The sequence below is a fragment of the Heterocephalus glaber genome, unplaced genomic scaffold (genome assembly GCF_053883595.1).
Source record: "Heterocephalus glaber isolate CG9 unplaced genomic scaffold, H.glaber_assembly_v1.0 deba00001428, whole genome shotgun sequence".
NCBI classification, from domain to species: Eukaryota; Metazoa; Chordata; class Mammalia; order Rodentia; family Bathyergidae; genus Heterocephalus; species Heterocephalus glaber.
Window position 1 is genome coordinate 1,570,532 of NW_028258293.1, and position 18,960 is coordinate 1,589,491.

At 58.0% G+C, this 18,960-nt stretch overlaps 1 protein-coding gene across 1 annotated transcript; it reads right to left on the minus strand.

Moving 5' to 3' along the window:
• Positions 1–7,670: 7,670 nt before the first annotated feature.
• Positions 7,671–15,575, minus strand: Rcn1 (reticulocalbin 1). Its single transcript, XM_004851609.4, has 6 exons — positions 15,315–15,575; positions 13,274–13,467; positions 12,618–12,796; positions 11,365–11,425; positions 9,341–9,540; positions 7,671–8,713 (listed from the first exon to the last, which is right to left on the minus strand). Exons 1-6 carry the CDS (start codon positions 15,554–15,556, stop codon positions 8,606–8,608), a joined length of 984 nt encoding a protein of 327 aa, XP_004851666.1. The 5' UTR covers positions 15,557–15,575; the 3' UTR covers positions 7,671–8,605.
• Between the last annotated feature and the right edge of the window lie 3,385 nt (positions 15,576–18,960).

The window sequence follows — 18,960 nt, forward strand, 5'->3', positions numbered from 1 at the left end:
CTCCACCATTAGTTTTCCTGCCACCAAATACACTCGTCAACCCATCCGGTGCTAAACGGCTGATTCTCACAATGTGTGAATGTGTCTGTTGAGGGGAACCGCCTTGGAGAGACCCATCACTCCTAATGGCAGCTGGTGCTGACCTCTCGACTCACAGAGCTGCACCCGCGTGGCTCCGGGGCCACCAAGACTCTCCTCCCACCCGTTAGCCATCCAGCCACACATTCAGTCTCCCTGGGAATCCCAGATCAGGACTTGTCGTTCTTGAATAGAGAGAAAGTACAACCTGGGCTGGATGTGGAGAGATTTCTCCTACCATTCTACCAGAAAACACAGAAGAAAACCGTCTGCAGAGAAGAAGCTGTGTGGACAGGGGCCACCGGGCCAGCATCTCTGTGAGAGCTCACCCTTCTCTCCTCGGTGGGGATTCAGGTAGGGCTGGATCCACCCCAGGGAAGTGTGGCCAGAGAACCTTGATCCCCTGGCCACAGTGATTGGTTCATGGTTGGACATGTGACCCAGGTTTGGCCAATCAAAATTACTTGCTCCTTGGGCCAGAGATTTAGCTCTGTGGTTTTGCTGCCTGCTCTGCAAGCGCAAGGACCCGAGTTCAATCCCCGGTACCAAAAAAAAAAAATGTTACTTGGTCCTTGGTTACAGTGATAGGTTCTAGAATGGCTCAGGGCCCAGCACCAGGCCAACCAGTCACCCCCAGATCCTCAGCCGGAAGTGTCAGGGCTGTGGCTCTCCTGGATGCAGTCACTGGCTCTGCAGACAATTTAAGATGAAAGCTGCCATCTCTGCTGCCATGTAAACAGAGCCTTCTGGAAATGAAGTCTGTGGATTTTGCTGCTGTAGGTGGCTCATGCTAGTGGAATCATGCAGCCTTTGTCCTTTGGTGACTGACTTATTTCACATTGCTTCAAGTTCCCAAGGCTCACCCTGGTAGCATATGTAGGGATGCCCCACTTTTGAGAGCCAACACATCCCCTTCCAGGCCTGAACCATTTTGTTAGACATCTTTCGCTTGTGACTGAAACTTTTGGCTAATGTAAAATAGATACAGAGATAAATAAAAACCAAGATGGAGGGAGAGGAGCGTCTCCAGCTCTCCCGTTCCCAAGCCCAGCCCCTTCTTAGGTCTGACTGCATTTGGTCCTTGACCTTTCTGGAGACTGCAGTCATCCTTCCTCCCTCAAGCCAGCTCATACAGCTAAAGCTGAAGAGTTGTAACCAACACATCTCTAGCCTGTGACAAGGGGCCACCATCTTCCTCCAGGCCTGTCCCCTCCTCCTGGACCCTGACTCAACCCCCGCCTTACAGCTCTTGGCATTTGTCAAGTGGTCCCCTTTCCTCTGCCTCTTTGTCTGCCTAGGTCTCCCTCTTCCTCGCCAGAGAACTCCACGGCCCTTCAAGACCCTGTTGTGCTAGGGTTTTCTCTGTAGCCCTCCTGGCTCCTTCCCCGGTCAGGCTAATGATAGCCTTTCTACATAGGTTTCCTGGCCCTGAGAGGAGCCCTTCTACAAGGACATCAGGTTGGGTTGTACTTAGTGTCCCAAGTCCCAGCACCAGCAGCAGTTGCCAAAGCTTCATGACTTTTTGTTGAATAAATGAACACAAAATCACTTGATAAACTCACTATTCAGTTAACTAGTGCATTGGCTACTCTCACAAAAACTTTATCATCTTAGGGGGTTAAATATGTGCCCTGGAAGCTTTTTAAAATTACCCACTTTCACCATTAGTACAATTTCAGAGCAAAGCCTCGGCCTGTGTGTGCAGCCCTGCACAGCCAGCATTTCCAGAAATGGAATCCCAGGCATGTGAGGCTTGACCACATTTGGTCAGATGTAGGACAGCGCTTGCTGTGGCTGGACTTTTTCCTGTGAATGTGTTCTTTTTAAAGACGTGCAGTGCAGGCCACTTGCTTGTTACACTGGATTGTTCTTTGATCTTATTTCTTGGCCTCCAGCAGAACCTGCTCTGAGCAGCACCGAGAGCTGTTAGAGAGCTGAGCCCCCGCCAGGACAGCAATTTGGTGCAAACAGCTCTCGGGAACCCGCTCCTCAGCCTGCGAGCCAGTGACCACAGAAACCGTCCCCAAGGAAGGGACACAGAGCAGGGTGGGGAGCCCTGAGCAGGCTGTGTTGGCTGGAATTGCCAACGGCACTAAGGCGGGAGGTGGGCAGGTACCAAGAGAGGTGTTACCAGTGGAAGCGTCTGTACAAACACACACAAGAGTCCATTGTGCTGTCCTTGCAAACTTCTCTGTGAGTCTGAAAATATTCCAAAACAAAAGCTTTTTTGAAATTGTCCGCCAAAGGGCGTGCTTGGCAGTCCTGACTAAGACCCACGTGCATTAGCGTGGGAAAGTTCCTGATAGACAATGGACTGAAGCAAGCAGACTGCCACACAACACAAAAATCTCTCCTAAAAGTCTGGAAAGGTATACATCAAAATGTTAATTTAAATTATTTCTGAGTTATGGAATAAAGGGTAATTTGAATGTTCTTGTACCCTGTGTTTTAATAAATCGGTTTCACATCCTTCATTTTCTGCTCTTGGGTTTCGATGAGCCCCCACCGTGCTCAGTTTCTGAACACAGACGGGACTGTTTGATACATATTGCGCCTCTTGAGAAATGCTGGGTTTTCGTGTTGCTTTGACGCTGATTTATCAGGATGAACTCCTCATCAGAGCCTTGTTGCAGGAAAATGCTTCTCTCCAACAGCAGCAGATTGATTTCGGCGTTTTGTGGTTGCGGCGGCTGCAGCCTGCTGCCCACCGGCCAACATTTCCCGCCTGTGAGCGAGCACTTCTTCCACGCGAGCCGTGCAGCTCGGTTTGAAACCCTACGTGTGAGGAGCTGCTCTGGGTGACATTTTGGTCACAGTGGTGGGAACACACAGGGCTGGGAGGAGGGCTTGTCCAGAGTTCCGCTGCTACGTAGATGGAAGCAGCTTCCGGTTTGTCCTTTTGCAGCCTGGCTCCATGCACGTAAACTCACAGTCTCTGTGTAGCAGACTCAGCTTGCCGGGCAGCACCCGTCGCCGCCCTGTCCTCGAGTGACAAACCTGAGGTTCCTGCAGGTGACGCTGGCCTGAGACCCACACTGCCATCTCTGAGCAGGGCCTCGGCGCCCGGCCCCTGTCCCCTCTGGGAACCAGCTTCAGTGAGCAGCCTGGCATCCAACCCTCGCCACATCCATGTCATTCCCTTACTGTGAATCCTCACGTTCACCCTCAATGTTTTCAGGAAAAGAAGGCAGAAGAGCGAGCGTGAGGAAGGTGTTCACATCATGAACAGGGCTCGGGTGGGGCGCATGGTGACCGATCCGGGAGCCCCCACACCCACCGGCCTCCGAGGCCCACGCCGAGCTTGGCAGGGAAGGTGTCCCCACCTTCTGCCCTCCTGATGCTCTGCTTCTGCCCAAGCCCTTTGGAGGCCACCTGCGCACTCTGTGACGTCAGTAGCGGCTTTCCTTTGTCCTTGCCGGCATGCTTGAGGCCCTGGCCCATGCCTGTGCCCCAGCTCCCGCCAGCCTGGGGCCTCGAAGAGGGCACCACAAGGGGCCGAGCCCAGCCCCAGGGGCACTCGGTGCCTGCTGCATGGAACTGAAGAGGATGGCTCTGAGCACTTTCTGATCCTTGGCTGTCCTTCCCTCACTGCCGCTGACAGCTCCTTACCCATTCTCTCCGCCCATAAGGCCGGGTCACAGCCTTGCACCTCGGACAGAGGGGAAGACACAGGCTGCTCTGCTCTGGGATGGGGTCTTCTCCCTGGGTCCGCACTAGGCTGAAGAGCAGAGGCTCAGAGAGGGCCAGCTCGATCCCGTCCCTCACAAAGGCAGTGACCCCTGGGACTTGAGCACATCCCACCTCTTCCTGCCATCACCCTGGGCTTGGGCTCCAGCAGGTAAGCTTGGCGGACAACTCCTGTCCAGTGGTGTGCAGACAGGAGACCCTAACCCGGCTGTCCGCTGATCCACTGTGGCGGCCCATGCCACCTCTGGGTTGAGGGGTGCACATCCTGCTCTTCCCCCACCCCCTGGGGAGGAGACCCCGCTCAGGGTCTGGACAGGGTTAGGGTCACTTGGGGGTGGAGTCTGGTCCTGGGGCAACCTGGAGCCTGAAGGGAAGGGGCGGCCTGAGTGAGCAAAGCCCTTGGGCCTGAACCGTGGGCTCCATGGAGACGCGGAGGGGAGGGAGAGTGGAGGCTCTGTCGAGACCCCCGAGGGCGCGGGGAAGGAGCAAGTGAGTCAAACTGCCCAGGGCTGACGGGAGTGTCTGGGAGATGGGCAGGGGACGCCCACCCGTGCATGAGCTGTGTGGTGCCCTTCAGCCCCTGGTTCATGAAATGGGGGAAGGGCGCCCTGGAACCCCGGGCGCTGTCCCGTGGTCCAGCCCACTGCGTGGCACCGGTGGATGTGGAGATTTGTGGCTGATTCCCGTGCCACGGATGCCAGGACAACCACCCAGGGCACAGGAGACTTCGCAAAAGCAAACACTAAGCCTCTGCTGCTTTGACCCCCTGGGGTGCATGCTGTTTGTCACTGCAGCGAACCCAGCTTATCCTGGCTTGTCAGCACGGCCTTGCAGGGGTCCACGCCAGCACCAGGTGGCCACAGCTGTGAACATCGCCCTGGGAGACGGGAAGAGCTGACTTGTGGCGCCCCAGCACAGACACCCGGCAGGAAAACGCTGGCGGTCTCGTCTGTCCTTGTGGGGCACTCCTCTGCAGGGCCAGGCACTGCTTTCTAGTTTCAGAACATGGGGTGCAGGGGTGGGGGCTGCCTCCCCGCTAGGCCGAGAGCCCCCAGACTCGCCGGCGTTGAGAGCGCAGAGGCGTCTGCAGACACAACCCCAAGTCCAGGGAAACCAGGGAGCTCCGTGAGGACGACATCACCCTTCTGCCACTCAAATTTCAGGGCCTTGGCATGAGCCAAAGCAGTGCATATTACGGCACCCTCTGGATTTTAGTGGCAATTCTAGCCTATAAGCTCATTTTAAGGCTGCAGAGGAAGCCAGAATTTTACTATAAGGGTGGCAGAGTGGATCTGAGACTTGGGAAACAAGCAGCAGCCGCTCACCACTTCCCTCCCTGAGCTGCACCAAGCTCTGAACCAGAGCCACCCTGCTCGTTTTGGGGGTGACTCGGCCATTGCTAACAAGCCAGCAGGTGAAGGGATCCTCAGGTGTCGCTGTTCCAACCCGGGCTCCACTACCCTGGAGTTCATCGCCAAGCTGCAGTGCAAGATGAGCCACAGGAAATGCCCACTCCTGCTTTGCATGGACAGAAGGCGGCTTCCGGCAATTAGTGCCTTCAGTCACATTACGCACTGGATAATGCCTTGTGACAGGGCAGTATTTCCTGCTACAGATCAGTTTTATAGCATTTGTTCATAATCAGACTTGAAATGTTACCTAGAAACAAAATATGTTTTCCTTGCAGCAGTCAGACCCTATTAGAAATCCAAGGTTTTACAAATCACCATGTTAACAGTTCTACCCCCTGGCTAAGGCTTGCTTTCCTTAAATAGTATTAAATTCAGTCCCAGAAGCTCAAGCCGCTTTGAGCATTACTCTCCTTCTGTGCACTGACTTGGAAGAAAAAACCTGATGGTCCAAATATATCTAGGGTCCTACTACATACAACTTAATCAATCAGCCAGTGCTCCTTTTTGCAGGGAAAACAATGTTAGTGCCTTATTAAAGTGTTATACTTGTCATTAGGCCACAAGATACTATTTTCACACTTTCTTAAAGATGGAATTTCATCGCTTAAAAAGACCAGCCTACTTCTACGTAAGAAGAATTATTCTCATATCCTGACCACCTAATCATACGCTGTGGGTGAGCGAAGAAATAAAGAGAAACATCAGCAGCAGAGATTTGGAGCAGTACAACTTCATGCCAGGTCACAGTGTTTCTGGAGCCAGGGACACCGGCTTTGGGTTCTGGCCCTGCCTTTTGATCACTGTAGAATCTTGGGCTCAACTTTCCACCCAGCAATGTTAGCTGTTTTTATAGAAAGACTTTTCTTGATGAATAATCCCTCTGATTAAATCTCCCAACCTTTCCTTTGTCCAGCAGACAGTGACTGAGCATTTACCTCGGGCTCCACCTTCCTGTGCCGGGTCTTGGGAGACAGCAGGCTACGGTAAGATGGACCAGGTGGCCCCATTCCATGCCTTCCAGCCTGTGGGAGCAGGGTACACACAAGAGCCACCAAGCAGCTTGACGGGAAGATGGCCCTCCAAAGACAGGCCACCTCCCAAGCCCTGGAACCCGCAAGTGTGACTACGGGGAAGAGCACCTTGCAGATGTGGTCAGAATCACAAGAGCGCCTCCTGATCCTGCAGGTGGCCCTGCTGCCGTGAGACAGTCCTGCTAAGACATGGCCAGGGGAGACTCCAGGAAGAGGTGCTGATGGAGAAGCGCTGTACAGGCCCTTGCCTTGCCATTTTTTCTTTCCACAGAATGTCTTGTTTTGGAACTTCGAGTTTGTGTCGCCGGGTGCCTGTCCAATGTACCAAGATGCTTTGTGCCTGTTTGAACGAGTGACCTTGCAGGAGTGCTCTGTTCAACTCTGCCCCCTCACGAGGTTATGCTCTCCTCTCGGGAATGTTCTGTAACTCCACCCCTGTACTTCAGACTGCTCCGTAACCCCAGCCCCCTCCTTCACTGAGCATGTTCGCCTACCCAGTAGATATAAGGAGGCTCTCTCTTCTGGGAGAGGAGTCTGAGCCCCCCTGGGGCTCTCCAGTGTAATAAAGGTTTTTCTCCACCTCAACTGATCATCAGCTTCCTGAGTCTTCAAAGAATGAGAGCTGCCACACGGAGCTGTAAAGCTCAGCTGTGCCTCAGAGCTGCGTTCGAGTCACCACCCTGAGCTGTAACACTTGGCTATGTCACAGAGCTGCTCCACTCTGCCACATTACAGTCCACGAGGGGACAGAAGCAGAGACAGAAGTGACTGCCCCATGAGCTAAGGACTCAGTGACCAGACTGGAGGGAACATGGGAAGACTCTCCCCGGGGCCCTGGATGGGGCACAGCCCCTCTTGTCTCCAGAAGCATGGTTCTTCCTATCACTGCCAGCCATTCTGTGGGATCTGGGCGGAGCACAGGTGACAAATATCAATGGTCATGCCAGGAAGAAATCAGAAAAGGACACAAGACAAAGACCCAGGTGAGGACGACTGAGGTGAGCCTGGCAGGATGGGGAGGAACAGCCAGCCAGGTTCCCTGAGGACCTGGAAGCAGCAGGAGGACGGGAGGCCTCACCTGCCAATGGCCTTGGTGTGTCTGAAAACCAGAAAGTCAGCAGGCTGGACTGTGGGGGAAAAGAAGAGGTGAGAGGGTGACTGGGCTGAGGAAGAGGGACCGAATCCTGTGGGGCAGCAGAGGCACGGGGCAGACTCTGGATTCAGGGGAAACCGGATCGGACAGACCTCACCACTGCATGACCCACTCATGCCCAGTGCAGAAGGACTCCAGGTATCCATGTGTTGGATGAGTAATCACAGATCTGTCCTGGACATCCAAGTAGCTGGATTTAAAATACCCAGAGCCTTCCTAACTCGGCTGGAATCCTACCATGCTGGTTATATGAACAGTGAGGTCTCAAAGGACATCTGAGAGGTGACACAGCACAGGACACTGGAGAAATCCTCAGGCAGGTCCTTTATTTCAATCCCTTCCTCCTCCCTTTCCACCAGTCCTGTGAATGGCTCAAGCTTCACCTTGTCCTAATTCCATGCTGAGGGCCACCTGGGGCAGGTAATCACAGACTGGCAAACTCCAGGCGGCCTCCCAGGGACCCTACGGCCTCACTGCAAGCCAAGGGCACTGAGGAAATGGATTGTTTCTAGCCACTACCTCAAAGATCAGACCTGCCTGGTTCACAGGTCAAGGAAATGTTCTCAAGTACATGGGAAGTGTTTACCATTTTCCTACAGTTCTTCAGGGCTTGCCGTTTTTTTCACCACCTGAAAATTCCTTTCTTGTTCACATTATCTTTCTTGATTGTTACTTATTGTAAAAATGAAAAACAAAGATGTGGGTCGATTGTGTACGTTAGCCAAGTTCCTACGGAAAAATACGCTGGAGTTTCTTCTGCAACTCACAGTAACAGCTCAAAGGATCAAGTCAGAAGCGGGGAGTGTGGGACACTAGACTTGCTCCCAGACAGCCTGCCGGGACGACACCACTTCCCTGACTCAGAGTTCTCCCCTGCCCGCTATTTAACAACTGCAAATAGAAAATTCTGATAACTATCATACATAGCACACTCAATCTGCGGTGACCCCAACCCACCCAACTTCTGAGTAACCTGGCTTTTCCGAGTTTTATTTCCCTTTCATTTAAACTTAGTAGGAAAAAAGAAACTTAAAAACTCACGTTGTAGCCAGGGACCCCATAAAGAATGGCAATTTGCCAGGACTATAATGTGTTTTGAGTCCTACTGGTCATTTTCCAGTAAATGCTTAGTGAGAAGTATCTTCTACCCCGATCTGCAGCACAACCTCGCTCTTCCGGGGATGCACTGCTGTAAATCAGACCTTGGGGACAGCTGCGCCAAGGGAAAAGGCCAGCGGCGGCTCCTACAGCTCGTCGTGACTCTTGGTGAGATCCTCGCCGTAGTTGGTGGCCTGGCTCCCCACAAACATGTTCCAGTTGTCCAAGATTTCCTCCTTGGTGAGCTTCTCATCCTGCGGGAGAGGGAGGAGGCCGTCAGGGACAGCCGAACCCCTGGGGTCCTCCTCCACTCTCTGCTCTGCACCGAGGCGCTCCACACTGGACCAGCTTCCCGACGGCCCAGTAACCGGCAACCGAAACCCCCACGTGGCCACCAGCGCTTTGGACATCTCCAATAGCCCCCTGGAGGTCCCCCGCCGTGGCCACTGCATGACCCGCTCACCTGCTACCAGGGGAATCGGGACATTACCCAAGTGGGATGGGCAGGCCTTCGTTAAGCTTACTGGGGTTTTTTCTCTGGGCACTGGGGCTGAGCCCAGGGGCAAGCACCCCTCCTGAGCTCATCACAGCCCTGTGGACAGGGGTAACTACGCGCAGATACCAGAGCACTCCCTGGAACTCTGCAGGGCCCGAAGCTGGGCAGACAGCGGAAAGTCCGGGTGGACAGGCAGGCCGCTCACGTCCATGCCCTGCCCCTAGCCCCCCACGTTCCCCCGGTGGGGGCGCTGAGAGTGCGTCTGTACCCGTGGTTGGTGGGGCTCGGGCTGTGGTCTCCACTATGCGGCAGGGACCAGACCCTGGCCCAGTTGTCGCCAAGGGAGGAACCACCCCAGCCCAGGCCACGGCTGGAGGTGCGCTACCTTGTTCCTGTCCGACTCGTACACCAGGTGCCGCGCCTCGGCCTGCGCGTGGTCGTAGTCCTGCGGGAGGATCCAGTGCCGAATCTCGTCCTGGTCCAGCTTCCCGTCCTTGTTCAGGTCTCGGAAGTCACTGAACTGCTCTCGCTCCGACAAGACCCAGTCTGGCTCAGGGCCACCGTCCTCGTGGGAAAACATGTCCGCTACGAGGCAAGGGCGTCCTGGTGATGGAGGGCGATGGGGAAGGGACAGCCCAGAGAGATGGACCCCGAGTTTCTGGAAAGGGGATGATGGATTGGGGGCCTGGCTCGAGCAGCAGGGCGCAGGCTCTGGGGCCAGTAACAACCACCCATCCGCCAGGAAGGCCCCAGTGGACCAGTGCGGCCCGAGACGAGGAGACACAGAGGAGCACTGCTCTGCCGTAACAACCTGAGCCACGTGTAGGAAAATGATGCACCGAGACGAGACCACACCACTAGGTGAGAAAGTCAGCCACGCGGGCTTCAGTATCACACGGCTTCTCTCACACGAGACTCCAAAGTAGAAATGATCAAAAACAAAATAAAAGGAAGACGAGAGGAAACAGGGAGCTCAATCTTTTGCAAAAGGGAAGGAAGGGGACCGAGAGGAGGGAGAAGGCAGGGACGGGGAGGGGAATGAAAAGAACGCAGACGCACGCGTTACATACGTGTGCCAACTCCCCAAGATGAACGCGAGCAGCGTGTACTGCGAATATGGGTGAATAAGGAAAAAAGCAAGCAAAGGAAAGAGAACCGGGCGCTTGGTCTCGACGAGGTCTGGAGTCTGGGACTGCGTGTCACAGTGCAGTGGTGCAGCCCTAAGTTGTCGGCAAGGTGGAGGTGATAACTGGCAAGTCACAGGGTGCTGCAGGTCAAACGGGCCCTGCCGAGAGCCTCCCCAGCCGAACTGGCGCCCCGGGTGAGAGCCGATGACCATCACAACCTAAGTGCAGGTGAGACTCAGTCCTCCACATCCCTCTTCCCAAGTGACTTCCTCAAAGCCTTTGAGACAGGCACTGGCGTTACCCATGATACAGATGAGGGCGTCGAGGGCTGGTCCTGGGGCTGCCGGGGACTCAGGCACTCTGGTTCCAGCCGTGGCCTTGACCCTGGGTGCACCACTGTCCCTGTGCAGGCCGTGTCCCTGTGCACTCCCTCCGCACACAGCCCTGCTGCACAGATCCCAGCCCACCTTGCACACTGGGATGGGAAGGGTGCGGGGCCTGCTCCCCCTGCGCCAGGGAAAGAGAAGCCTCGGAGGCAGCTTCCGTGAGATGGGCACGCAGCCTAGAGAAGCCAGGTGGCTAAGGTTTCAGGATACAAAGTGCCCTCTGCAGTAAAGCTTCAATGCTGAAAACAGCGTGCCATCAATACAGGGAAACGCCAGGAAGTGGAAGGAGAGGCAGGGAGGAAGGAACAGAGCAGGACTTCCAGGCTCCCCCCGCACACACACACACACACTGTCTGCGGAAAGGGCGTCCTGCGCATTAGTCATTTCCCACTCTACCCCACCCTGCACCTGACGCCATTTATTCCCATTTTGCAGGTGAGGAGACTGAGGCTCAGGGCGACGCCAGGACTCTCAGAGCCACACAGCCGCAGCCAGCACAGGAGCCAGGCTCCTCCGGGCAGCGCCCTGCCGCCCTCCCCTCCCGGCCAGCTTTCCACTACCCGGCCAGGAGGACAAGGCCCACCCACCGGACCAGCCGGGACCAGCACTGGCCAGGTCTCCCTGGATTTATGAGCACAGTGCGCCCCTCCTCGGCCCCTTTCGTTACTGCAGCGCTAGGCGGGGCCAGGGCTCCGAGTGACCAGCAGGAGCTCAGGTCACCAAGGGTGTGTGGACCTCACTGTAAGCCCACAAGGGTAAATGAGGCAGCGGATGGGGCGCCTCTGAGAGCCAGGGGCAACCTGGGCCAGCAGGCCGATGTGACCAAGTGGGCTGGAAGCCCCCTCTCTGAGAGCAGGGAGGCTGCCCAGGAGGACAGCTGAGTGGCCAGCACTCACCGATGTACTCATCCTGGTCCACAAAGCCGTCCCCGTTCTTGTCGATGTCCTCCAGCGTTTCCTGGGAAGCAAAGGGAAAAGAGGAAGCAAGATGGCCCTGTGCTCAAAGGAGGCGCGGGACTCCTGCTGCCCCTCGGTCCAGCATCCTGTGGTGGGGCGCCTGGTGCATTCCCTAGTTCACCCCTCAAAGCAGGCCAGAGCCCCCACCCCGTGCCGTTAACCCAGAGGCCCTGGGATTCCATGAGGAAGCTGCCAGGCCAGGACGTCCCCACCTTCCAACCAGACACCCCAGGGAGCCCCGGGGGGACCCTCAAGGAACCTGGTGTGAGGACCACCAGGCCAGGTGACTGGAGAGCCAGTCAGGGCCTGCTGGGCCGGGAACTCGGAGCTTGTGTCAGGGATGTGAGGGCTGATCGCTGAGAACAAAGGTGTAGCTGCCTCTAGAGCGCACTCTCCTGCGGAGTCGCTGTGCTCGTCTTCTCGATCTTTGTGCCCGGGCCAAAGCGCACAGGCGTCGGGAGTGCAAAACACAGGCAACCCAGCCCAGCAGGCGCCACTCGGAGGCACGCGATCCCCCGCTAGACAGACGCGGGACGGCAGAGGACAGACCCCGGAGCCAGCCGGCCCTCCGTCAGAGGCAGGAGGCAGGAGAGAGCCTCTCCCGCCACGGCCAGCTGAACAATCCAGCCCTGCCGCTCCGGAGTGAGAGCCCCAGCAGAGGCTGCCCAGCGTGGAAGCAGCGGACCAGGCTCGGGCCACCTGCCCAAGAAATAGCCAGGGCTTTAGCAGATGGTGGTGGAGCAGGACAGCGGGCCCCGACACAGCAGTCATCCCTGCTGCCCTCCAGGACCACCCCGGCGGCGGCAGCCTCTGCAGCCGGGAGCTGTACTTAAGCTTCAGAGTTCTACCGCCCAAGGGCCTCTCGCTCTGGACTCTGGACCCCTTTCTAGCCCCACGGCTAAAAGGCTAAAAGGCCGGCCGGGCTGCTGCTGACAGTGCCCACTGCTCTTCTGTGCCTGTGCGGGACTCAGCCAGCCTCAGCCTGGAGTCCAGAGGGGAGCTGGCCGGGCCGTCCACACCAGGCTGCACGGAACCAGCTGACGGTCGGGCTGCCGTTACACAGTGCGCTGCCGACTTCCTGCGCACACAGGCCGACCTCTGTCCTCCCCAGCGCCCTCCAGGCCGAAGGGCAGGCAGGCGTGGGGCAGCCTTCTCCCTGGTCTCCGCCCAGCCTGGCTCCCCATGGACCTCACCAAAACCACGATCTCCTTCATGTGCTCGAACTCCTCAGGGTGCAGGAAGGCGGTGAACTCCTCTCGAGTGGCGGCCAGGTCCCCATCCAGGTCCGCGGCCTTGAACCTTCTCTCGTCCCGGGGCAGCATCTTTTTGAAGGTGAGATGGTCTGCGCTGTCCTGGAACTCTGCAGGGCTCCCTGCGGGCGAGTTTGCAAGGAGAGGCTTAACCTGCAGCTGAGCACTGCCCCTCGCCCAGCCTGGCGGCCCATGTCCAGCCTGCCCAGCTCCCAGTGCACTGCTGCCCCGCCCCTGCAGCGGCTCTGCACACGCAGCTGCCTCCTCAGGGCCCGGCTCCCAAGCTGTCCTCCACCAGGAGGCCTCCCTGACTCACTGCGCCCTCCTCGCTTGCCAGGCTAATGCTGCAGTGCTGGGACACAGTGCCACACACAGGTAGACCTCCATCTGGGCTCTCCCCTGGGTGCCCCTGCAGTGTCCTTCAAGTGGGGCCGTGGCTTAAGGGGCTTTCGAGTCCCTGGCTCTTTCCCCCAGAGGCTTCGCTCCCAGCAGCAACTCAACTTCCTTAGGCAGCAGAGGGGGCACTACGCACCGAGCTGTTACAGGGCGGCGATGTCCCCCGAAGGGACCAGAAGCGACGACCCTGCGGTGCCTCTTACCCAGGTAGTAGCCGTAGGTGGCTTGTTTATACTCCTCCCAGGAGATCCTGTTGTCTTTGTCTCTGTCGTAGTCCTTCCAGACCTTGGCGACATTATCATAGATGTATCTTTTCTGCACCCGTTTGATCCAAACTTTGAGCTCCTCAGTGGTGACGAAGCCGTCTCCATCACTGTCGATTCGGTCCACAATCTTCCTGGGAGGAGAGGAGAAACCCCAGGCTATTTATTATCAAGGCTGCGGGCTCTTGGTCCAGCACCAGGTGGGGCAGTTACACCGTCCAGAACGCTGGGTCTCGAGTAGACGCTGTGCTGTGACTGTGCTAGCGCGCGCCTGGGCCTTTTCCTGTCCAGGACAACTCGCTTCGCCCCACACCCGACAGGCACCAGAGGCAGACACTGCTGACGGACCACGGCCTGTGTCCAGATAAAACCGAGAGGTGAGCTCCAGGCTCCTCTGCACAGCGCTCAGGGTCAGACAGCACCCACGGATGCCAGTGGACCTGCCCCGAAGACAACTCCCGGACATAACCCAACTCCTTTATTATTATTATTACTATCATTGTTGTTGTCTTTGTTTTGGGTTTACTGAGACAGGGCCTCGCCATGTAGTTCGGCCTGGCTTTGAACTCACTGTGTAGCCCAGGCTGGCCTGGACTGTGTGGTGAGCCTCCTGCCTCAGTCTCCCCAGTGCCCGGCTCCCTTACCTTCTCCCCTGCTGCTGGCCTGACTTCCCTAACAAGTCCTGGGGCCCACAGACGGGATGGCACCCCATCTCTCTCAGGCGTCCTCCCTGCTCTGCCTCGGTCTCCCCTCTCCCTCACGTCTTCCTCCCTGGCCCTCGAGGTCCCGTGTGGTCCCCAGCTCAGCTGAGGGGCACCACCAGCCCCGCTGTCCGTGATGAAGCCTCAGCGTGCCCACCCTGTGGTTCCCAAGCTGCCCTCACAGCGGCAGTGGGTGGCCTCCTGTCCCTGCCTCCCCGGAGGCGCTGAGGCCCCAGCGCAGGGCAGGCCAGCGCCAGCCAGCACCCAGGGCATTCTGGTGAGGAGTGAGCGATGCCAGGGCCCTGGCCCGGGTCAGCACGCCCTGCTGCGCAGACTGTCGCAGGCATCACGGAGTGCACTGAGGAAGCCGAGCCCCTGCTCCAGGGACAACAGGAAGGCCCTGGCAGGAAGCACAGCGGCCTCCCAGGACCGCAGCACCTCGTGGGTATCGATGGCCCTGCTGTTGAGCCCCGAGAGGGGGAAGCCCTTCCCTGCCCCCCAGAAGGTGCCTGTGTGGAAGGACTCTCAGGTTCAGAGGTCTCACAGCGGCAGAGGCTGCTCCTCAGTGCTGTCATCTGTCCTTCCGCTCCCCTGAACTCGGTGGCCTCGGTTGGCCCACAGATGGAGGGCTGTGCTCTTCCTTACTGCAGCAAGACGGGAAGGAGGGGAAGGTCTTCCGCCCTGGCAGGCTCTGGAAGCCTGGTGCCCAGGGGCAGGGCTCAGCCGCTCCGCAGGCTGCCTCGCCTGGTGGGTGCAGGTCCTACCCTCCTCGCGGGACAGCAGGGGGTGGTGGGGATTCCCCAAAATGCTGCTCCCCAGGTCTGGCTCCTGACCCCACAGCTGAGTTCCTCATCCACCCACCCTCTGGGCCAGAGTGCGGGGTACCTGGGGCATCCAACGGGGGAGCCTCCCGGTGCCCCCCACTTCAGATCCCGCCCCTTAGGCAGAGGCAGGAACAGCCCCTCTCTGGAAAGGGTTTTTCTCTCCTCCAAGTTTGTTCCTGTCCCTGAGATCTCGGAAAGTGTCCCGAGCCCGCTCTCTGAGTCTTGGGGACGCGGGAGAAGTCGCCAGTGGGCAGGAAAGCATAGCACCCAAGCCACACCACGCGGGCCCAAGCCCGGCCCCGCCCCAGGCAGCGGCCCCTCCCAGCGCCACGTTCCTGCCCGGGCCCCACCCCGGCCGCACCGGTCCCTACGCCGGTCCCCTCCGGGTCCCCATCCTGGTCCAAACAGTCCCCACCCCAGCCCCTCCCCACGCCCCTCGGCCCCCGCGGCCCTCACCCCAGCCGGGCCCTGCTCTCCTCCGGGCTGAGCTGGTCGAAGCCACGCGCGTCCTCGCGGCCCAGGAAGGCCTCGTGGTCGTACTGGAAGCTGCCGTTGCCCTCGGGCGGCCGCGCGCCCAGCTCGGAGTCAGGGCGCAGCACGCGCTCCTTGCGCAGCGTGGGCTTGGCCCGCGACGGCGACAGCGCCAGCGCCAGCGCCAGCGCCAGCCCGAGCCCCGCGCCGAGCCCCGCGCGCGCCATGGTCCGAGAGGACGCGGCCACCGCGCGCCCCACGCCCCGCGCGCCCATTGGCCGGGCCGGGCCACGTCGCCGCGGTGTCACCGCCCTCCGGCCTGCGGCGGGGCGGGCCCGGGCTGAGCCTCGGACGGAGAGGCCTGCAGGCGGGCGGGGCTCACAGCCACCCGAGGGACCTGCAGGATCTGGGGGCCGCAGTGTAACTAACATAGGGCAGAATGAGAGCGAGACGCGGAAGACCCGCGGATGGAACTGTGCGCAACCATAGCAACAGTGAGAGCCACGTTAAACGCCTTAGAGTCTCGCTCCAGGAGCACACTTGGGGTGCGCTCGCACCGTCAGAGATGGAGCCGGTCGGTCCCGAATCCAGGGTCAAAAGCTTAAATGCCCAACAGAGGCCTGCAGCCCGCTGGGGCCCATCTGAGGGGCACAGCCCCAGCCCCAGCCCCCACACCTCCACTTTCCCAAGAGAAATCGGAATTTCAGGAGTTTGTTTTATTTCTAATGTTGGCTTCACAGAAGCGCTGCGTGACTTGGCCCTAGGACCCTCTTGGTGCAGGAAATGTCCCCTCTCCGAGTCCTGCACACGGGACACCCGCCCAGGCCTTGAGTCTTAACTTTAGCGTGGACATAAATAGCCGCCTGGGGCTGGTGGCCGTGACCCTGGCAGTGCAGTGAGGCCCACAGGGATCTTCCTTCCTGGGGCACAGGCTCTGATGAGGCCACAGGCCCCGCCCCGTCCCAGAGAAAGGTAGAGGGCTGCTGGCCCGGGGTCAGACACGCGTCAGGGGATCCATGAGTCTCTGGAGCCCAAGCCCTGAGCCCAGGCCCAGGCCCCTGAAAGCTAAGACTGGGGAAGCAAGAACCCCACAGCCCTGGACAGCCGGACAGCGGGCCGGGGGAGGACAGTGGCTTTGGGGGTGGGGCCACATGACCTTGCCCCTCCCCTCAGCCTGGCAGAGACTCCTGGGGGCCTCAGGACTTTGCAGGGGCCCCGGATTTAGCTCAGTAATTCCGACACTTGCCTCAAAAGCACAAGGTCCCGAGTTCAATCCCCGGTACCCCCCCCCCCAAAAAGAAGGGAGGACTTTGCAGGGGGTTAAAACGCTGCCTCTGAGCCCAGACGTGCCCCCCCCCCTGCAGGGCCACAGGCAGGGTTTCAGCGGAGGACAGGCGTCCCCTCTGGGTGTAGGAGCTTCCTGCTAGGTGCAGCGCCCTGTGGGGGTGGCTTAGTACAGTCTGTACTCTGCTGGTGAGCAGGACAGGATTGCTGAGTGGAGCTGAGAAAGGTGGAATGGGAGGAGCCACAGGGAGGGGCAGGAAGAGGATGAGGAGTGGGAACGGTGGACCCTGGCCAGACTGCCTGATGTGGCTTTTGCCAAGGCTGGCCCGGGGCACTGGGGCTGAGCAGACTCTCACATCCTGCACCTCATACAGTGCGCTTCCTGCCAGGCACTTCGATTGTTCAGACATTGCTGTGGCTCCTGGGAGAATTATCGGGGCCACAGCACTGCCAGAATCCGGAGATGTTTATGGAATTGCCCCACAGCTGACCCACAGGCTCTTCCTCCACCTCCCAGAGAGCTCGGCAAGTCCTTTGGCAAAGGTTCAGGAAGGGAGGGCACATCGTGTGCTTGCCTTCTTTGCTCGCACACGGGCTCTGCACTCGGCCCCTGGATGGGCAGAGCGATCTATCTATGCCTCATCATCTGAGCTCAGCCTGCAGTCGGCTGGGGAACAGGACAGAAGAGGAGCTGGGAAATGTCCCAGTGGAGATGGCAAGCAAGACCCAAGCAGGTGGATGGGTGGGTCAGGGAATGTGGAGGTGACAGGACGCGAACTGCAACCAGAACCTAGCCAAGCACCTCTTGTATCAGAAAGCCTGGCTTCCACCAGCTTCTGGTGGGTCCATGGGTGTGACCTTATTGCAGATAGGTGAGTTAATTAGATACCTCGTAGGCAGCTAGACAGGGCGGGCCTGGGAGGAACCAACCTGGAGGACAGTGAAGACACATTCACTGAAGGCCAGCACTGTAAAAGGAGAGAAACTACCACACCCACGTGGCAGTGATTGATATTCTAAATAGGTATCAGTCACCTGGGTGGGGGACAAAGATCTTCGGAGAAAGAGCCCTGACCCACCCCTTACCACAGAAAAGCCTTGCCCACTCCTGTGTGCTTGCTACTTGACTTGTTTCCCCATTGGATCCCAGTTAATCAATACTACCTAAGCAACTGTGCCTGTAATCTCACTAGTTGACTATATCTTTGTCCCACCTTGAACTCGCCTCACCTCATGGCCTTGTCCCATAAAACACCTTTGAGAAGCAGGGTCGGCAGGCAACCCACTTTCTGATCCCCCTTCTGTCTCTCTTAGACAGAAGCTGTCTTTCTCTCAATAAATCTTTCCTACTCTTAACCCCCATTGTTCCTAGCATTCATTCTTTGATTTTAGAGAACACGAACTCATGCTTCAGCCATGTAGCAGGTTTGGGAGTTAATTTCTTCTCCCTCTATTAGCTTGATCTGTCATCAAGGAGCCAGATGTTCTGGGTTTGGGATATGACTTTCCCTGGGCAGCAGGAAGGAGTGGGAGGGAGGCTTTCCTGGCATGCTTCTTTGGCCTGTCAGGGCTGCAGTGGCATCCCGGGCCTGCAGAAACCCGGGGTTGGTTTGGACCAAGGCCCAGTCCTCGTCCGGCCACTCGCTGCCTCTTCCCTCATAGCCCTGCTCTCTGGCAGGCCCAGTGCAAACACGGCCTTCTCCAGGACTGGATGTCTCCCGTAGGCTGCAGGTCAGAGTCAATTACTCCTTCTGCAGAATGCCCAGAGCTCTGCATGTCACACAGCACACTCTGCAGTCTGATTTCTGTGAACCCGCCTGCTTCTGTCTCTCCTCATGCTGAACTCCTTCAGAGGAGGGATTCCATCTGATCCACATCCGTGTTCATAAATCCAGTGCTGGGCACATCTGCTGCCTGCTCCGGAGGCCAACGTCCTCGGACCTGCCTCGGGCCAGGACCACATCCTTTCGGTTCTCCACTGTCCTATGCAGCACTGAGCACAGCACCGTCTGGATGGATAGCAAGAGGGTGCTGGCTGCCAACTTCTGCTTCCTTGTCATGGGGGCGTGAAGGAGGGACTGGATTCTCCCTCCCACTGGAAGCAAACAAACACAAAATATTTGAAAAGCAATTTTCAAGACACTAGACACCAGGCACTGAAGTGGAAATAAGCAAGGTGAGTCTGAAATCAACAAGACAGAACTTCTGGGGCACTAAGCAGAGCAGAACTAAGGTGTTTCCTGCAGATTCCTTGAGTCAGAGACACAGAAAGGTGTGGCTGGGGGAGTGAGCCAGCCAGGGTCCAGAGGCTAGCAGAGGAGGGGGCTGCAGAGCACCCCAAGACCTC